This window comes from Labeo rohita, chromosome 24 (genome assembly GCF_022985175.1).
Source record: "Labeo rohita strain BAU-BD-2019 chromosome 24, IGBB_LRoh.1.0, whole genome shotgun sequence".
Lineage (NCBI taxonomy): Eukaryota > Metazoa > Chordata > Actinopteri > Cypriniformes > Cyprinidae > Labeo > Labeo rohita.
In genome coordinates this window covers 3,581,112-3,587,127 of record NC_066892.1, presented here as the reverse complement: position 1 = coordinate 3,587,127, position 6,016 = coordinate 3,581,112, and the positions used below count along the sequence as shown (strand labels likewise).

General features: G+C 31.4%; 1 protein-coding gene across 1 annotated transcript; it reads right to left on the bottom strand.

Annotated features, from left to right (window-relative positions):
• Positions 1–1,318: 1,318 nt before the first annotated feature.
• On the bottom strand, positions 1,319–4,957 carry LOC127155551 (pentraxin fusion protein-like). Its single transcript, XM_051097840.1, has 3 exons — positions 4,504–4,957; positions 2,273–2,345; positions 1,319–2,200 (listed from the first exon to the last, which is right to left on the bottom strand). The coding sequence occupies exons 2-3, from the start codon at positions 2,331–2,333 to the stop codon at positions 1,584–1,586; spliced, it is 678 nt and encodes a 225-aa protein (XP_050953797.1). The 5' UTR covers positions 2,334–2,345; positions 4,504–4,957; the 3' UTR covers positions 1,319–1,583.
• Between the last annotated feature and the right edge of the window lie 1,059 nt (positions 4,958–6,016).

Sequence of the window (6,016 nt, the reverse complement as noted above, 5' to 3'; positions counted from 1 at the left end):
TTTTTAAAATAATGTGGATGCAGTCCTATTGAGTTGCATGTAATTCAGAACTGTTGTGGTGCTTCTCTCTTGTGGCCACATGGAGGAAGTGCAGCAGAAACTCACATCAAACTACTTTATTACATCTTTTTTAAATACAGACAGATTGATCCATATACATTTGATCAAAGCTCTTAGCAGGTGCTTTAGTCAGTTTTCCGAACAGGTAAAGAATAAAGCTGTTACTGACATAAATAACCTGTTACAAGTACAGCGTGCCTAAAATGTAATGTTTTGGCTTAATATTTGAGTTATGATTGATCAATCTATTATTTTATGTTTAAATAACATTTATCAGCCATTGATTTATCTCTTATCCAAAGTTTATGGTGAAATAAATAAATAAATGTAACCCTGGACCACAAAACCAGTCATAAGTAGCATATTTGTAGCAATAGCCAGCAATACATGGGTCAAAATTTTCAATTTTTTTGTAATGCCAAAAATCATTAGGATATTAAGGGGAGACACTGCAGGCAGATTTTGGGATTTTTGAGATTTTGGGTTTTTTTGTTTTTAATAGTGTCTTTTCAGAATAGGGGAAAAAAACCATCCAAAAGACACTGTTGAGTGTTTCTTTTATAGCACTTTATCTATTTGTGTCAGTAGATTTCAATTACAGTACATATTTTTAAAGGCTATTTTCTCAAAATGAGTTTTTTCTCCTACACTGAGCCATAAATCACCACTTCAGTGGCACTTATACATTTTTTTATTCCAGTTTTTCCTAAAATATGTTTTAAAACATATTTATATAAATATATTTCCACCAATATGTTTTTGGCCTATTTTGAAAAAAAAAAAAAATATCTTTTGTCTTTTCTGTATTTTCTAAATTATGAAGTGACAAAAACAAGATTCCCAAAATTCCCTCTGTAAACACATTTGACTCTAATATGTAATAATAATAAATAAAATAAATAAATAAGAATTTCACCATGTTTAGATTTTTGTATAAGAAATGTAGGCAAATTAGCATATTTCATTAAATAATGCCTTATTTGCATATTTAACCTAACATTTTAGAAAACATCAAATACAAAAAAGGTTTGCAATTATCAATGTAATCAATCAAATGGTTAAGTAAGACAATAACTATATTGTTTTTTTTTTTTTTTTTACCCTATTCATCTGCTGTGTCTGGCCTTAAGTAAAAATCATGTTCCATGAAGATATTTAGTAAATGTCCTACCATAAATATATGAAAACTTAATTTTTGATTAGTAATATGCATTGCTAAGAACTTAATTTGAACAATTTTAAAGGCGATTTTCTCAATATTTTCAAAATATTTCCAAATATTGTCCTATCCTAACAAACCATTTGTCAATGGAAAGCTTATTTATTTAGCTTTCAGCTTTTGTGTAAACCTCAAATAATAATAAAAAAACACTCTCATGACTGGTTTTGTGGTGCAGGGTCACAAATATGTTTAAACTACTTTGTAATGCTGAAATGTTAGCATGTTTACTTGCATTGTAGGCGTATTTCTAATTAAACACAATATTCTGTAAAGACGATACGGTTGTATGTGCTTGAATATTTCAATCATCTTGCACGACTAGCACATTTCCTTTAATCTCATATTCGATGGAGTTCCAGTCAAACACGTTTCCTCTCGGCACGCGTTGCGCGTGGTTCAAATACAGCGCTTTAATCTGATTTCCGGTGAGGATGTAGTCCCACATGTTCAGGTCCGTGAGCTCGCCAGCGAAACTCTGCACCGCCTCAAAGTCCCCCAGGTGTTTATCGGGATCCTGTCCGAGAAGAGCGGTTCCCTGCGGACGGATGCTGTGACCGGGTTTATACAGCTGAAACGCGCTGCGGCGCCCGTCCACCCAGAATGCCGTGAGTCCGGTGCGCGATGCCCAGGTGAGGCACAGGTGAGCCCGGAAGGTGGAGAGAGGAGGCAGGTGGAAGAAAGCTCCGTCGCCGCTGAGGTAGAAGGACACTCGGCCGTCTTTCTCTCTCCACACGTTGAGCTCGTCAAAGTCGGGCGTCCGGTAGGCGAAGAGAATGATCTGCCGCTCGCCCTGGAGCTCCGTCGCGACGCGCATGCAGAGAGTGAACGCTGTGAGGCCCAGAGGCTTTTTAGGTGTGAGTTTAACGTAGCTGAAATCAGTCTCGTACGGGAACAGAAGCACTTTACCAATAAGACCCACTGCAAGACAAAATAAAGGACTGTAACAAACACAAAACAAGCACAAACTCCTACTGTATTAATTTAATGTACCTTCTGTAGCTGCTGGTTTTAGAGAGAGCAGACAGAAAAATAAAACCACCGGCACCAACATCTTGCTGCAGGTCTGAAGGAAGTGGAATAATAAAGTAGTTATTGACATGTTAATGATTTAATTTGATAATCCTGTAAATGATCCAATTTTACATTTTTCATGCTTCAGTGTGTGAAATGCAAAATGTCTAATTTCATCCAAAAAATAATTTCCCAAAAATAAATTAAACATATTAGGACCAATTTTATTCATTAATTTATTTATTTGTTTGTTTGCATTAAAGTAAATATAAAAAATGTGGTAAAAATGGATGAAAAAATATTAACATAAAAATGAATAAATAAATAAATAAATAGTATTTTTAGAACCACTATGCAAAATAAATAAAATAAAATAAAATACTGTGAAAGATGTCATTTTTTCCCCCATCCCTAATCTTTGTCAATCAGGATATCTGTGCCACAGAATTATTAGTTACTAAAATTGAAACCATAAAAAATGAAATTAACTTAAGCTGTATAAAATAAAAAAATATCCAAAAGAAAAAGAAAAAAAACTTAAAATGATTTTATGAAAAATTGATTAAACATATTAGGATTAAATGTATTAGGACAATTTTATTCTTTAATTAATTTATTTGTTTGTTTTGCAGCATTTTCATTTCACAAATTTGCATTATTTTAAGGTGAAAGTTATTCCCTTTTTGTACATGATTTATACTGGTTTTAAAATGGGAAAGTAAATGTAAAATCTGTCCTGAAAATCTCATGATGAGCAAATGAAATATTAAAATAACGTAAGTATTTTAGAACCACATATAATGCCAAAATAAATACAAATAAAAAAAATACTGGTGAAAGATTACTTTTTTCATCCCTAACCTTTGTCAATCAGGATATTTGTGCTATGCAATTACTGAAATTTAAACCATGAGCTGAAATAAAATAAAATGTCAAAAAAAAAAAAAAAAACTTAAGCTGATATTATGATAAACTGATTAAATGTATGAGGACTGATTTTATTCATTAATTTATTTGTTTTGCAATATTTTCATGACATTTATTTTAAGGTGAAAGTTATTCCCCTTTTTATACATGATTTATACCTGTATTTTATTTTTCATCAAAGTAAATGTAAAAATTGTCCTGAAAATGTCATGATGACAAAAAAATTTAATAATCAAAGTGTTTTTAGAGCCACTCAGCTGTCAAGCGATTAAAGTTTGAGTTTGCCTAATAAATGTGTACTGTGTGTAATTATTATGTATATATAAATACAAACACATTCATTTAGGTATCTCAGAAATAACTCAAACGTTTTTGTAAGCGATTAATCGTTTCACAGCCCTAATAAATAAATAAATACTGGTGAAAGACGACTTTTTTTATGAACTAAATTCCTAACCTTTGTCAATCAAGATATCTGTGCCACATAATTATTATAGTTTACTAACATTAAAACCATTAAAAAATAAATAAAATAACACTTGGTAACACTTGGTAACACTTTTGTCTTGCAGTGGGCCTTATTGGTAAAAAAGAAATAACACTTGGTAACACTTTACAATAAGGTTCCTTTAGTTAATTTTAGTTAATGTACAGTATTAACTAATATGTACAATGAATAATACATTTATTGCAGTATTTATCGATCTTTATTAATGTTAGTTAATAAAAAATACAGTCATTCATCATTAGTTCATGTTAATTCTTAACTAATGTTAACAAGCATGACATTTGATTTTAATAGTACATTAATAAATGTAGAAATTAACATGAACTAAGAAAGATAAATGCTGTAGAAGTATTGTTCATTTTTAGTTCATGTTAACTAAAGTATGTTAACCGTAAAGTGTTGCCAAATGAACTGAAATAAAATAAAATATATAAAAAATCATAAATCATTATTTCAGTAGCCAAGTCAACATTTGTAATTTTCATTTAGTTTAATGAGATATTAAAATGGTACTAAAAAACAAAACAAAAACTGAAATAGATGTTAATAGAAACAAATGTTATAGTCAACAAAATCATTAAAACTAACAACAAAAATCTTAAAAAGAAAAGCTAATTAAAATGAATAAAAACTAGTACAGCAATGAAACTAAATAAGTAGTATATAATATATACATTATATAATGCATAGCATAATGCATGGTATAATAACCACTATGCATTGTTGAAATTATAATAATATATATAAATAAAATTGTGACAAATGTAATACTTACTGCGTAGCAGAAGGGTGTTTATTTCTGCCTCCGAGTAAAGAAACGCTGCTGAGCCGCTTCCCTCCTTGCACCGTGATGACATCAGACAAACCAACAAAAGATGCTGTGTGAGGATTCACAAGATCATGAGACCAAAAACTCATTAAAGAGACACAAAGACGTTTTCAAATGTCTCTTCCTCTGTATTTCTCTGTCAACCAAATGAACAGATGCAAACAAATGACAAATGTCAGACAAGTAGACAGAGCAAGCTAAATTTATGACACCATTGTTTTTTGTTTTGTTTTGTTTGGTTTTAAAAGATGACTTTGGTCTGTTTTCCCATGCAAGATCACAGGAGCAGTCAATGTGTGTCATATGACTTCATGAAATTATTATTTATTTACAGTTGAGGTCAAACGTTTACATATACCTTGCAGAATCTGCCAAATGTTATGTTGAGTTTATAAAAATGAACCCGTTCAGGTCACATACAATTGATTCTTAATACTGTTGTTACCTGAATGATCCACAGCTGTGTTTTTTTGTTTAGTGATAGTTGTTCATCAGTCCCTTGTTTGTCCTGATCAGTTAAACTGTCTGTTAATCTTCAGAAAAATCCTTCAGGTACCCAAAAATTCTTTGTTTTTGTTTTTTTGTTTTTAGCCTTTTTGTGTATTTGAACTCTTTCCAAGAGTGACTGTATGATTTTGAGATCCATCTTTTCACACTGCGGACAACTGAGGGACTCATATGCAACTATTACAGAAGGTTCAAACGCTCACTGATGCTTCAGAAAGAACCACAATGCATTAAGAGCCGGGGGTGAAAACTTTTGAACAGAATGAAGATGTGTACATTTTTCTTATTTTGCCTAAATATATTTTTTTTCATTTAGTGCTGCCCTTCAGAAGCTACAGAAGATACTTACATGTTTCCCAGAAGACAAAAAAAAAGTCAAATTTACCCCGATCTTCAAATTCCAAAAGTTTTCACCCCCCTTAATGCATCGTTTTTCCTTCTGGAGCATCAGTGAGTGTTTGAACCTTCTGTAATAGTTGCATATGAGTCCCTCAGTTGTCCTCAGTGTGAAAAGATGAATCTCAAAATCATACAGTCATTGTTGGAAAGGGTTCAAATACACATGCTGGAAAACCAAAAAATTTGTGAGACCTGAAAGATTTTTCTGAAGAACAGCGGGCAGTTTAACTGTTCAAGACAAAATACAAAATACAGCTGTGGATCATTCAGGTAACAACACAGTATTAAGAATCAAGTGTATGTAAACTTTTGAACATGTCATTTTTATAAATTCAACTACTGTTTTCTTTTGTGGACTATATGTAAACCACGTTTATGTGAAATATCTTATTCAGAATAAATAAAAAAATACATAACATTCATTTTGTATGATCCCTCTTATATTCTGCAAGGTTTATGTAAACTTTTGACCTCAACTGTATTTATTTTCAAATAGTTTTGTTTGCAAAATACTCATCAAATAGTCATACACAGATGCTTCAGTAAAAACTTT

Excerpts from the sequence above, each read along its gene's own strand:
- LOC127155551 (XM_051097840.1), bottom strand. The coding sequence starts at position 2,333 with ATGTTGGTGCCGGTGGTTTTATTTTTCTGTCTGCTCTCTCTAAAACCA. Across the intron at positions 2,201-2,272 it reads AAAACCAGCAGCTACAGAAG|TGGGTCTTATTGGTAAAGTG; the intron begins GTACATTAAATT and ends TTTGTCTTGCAG.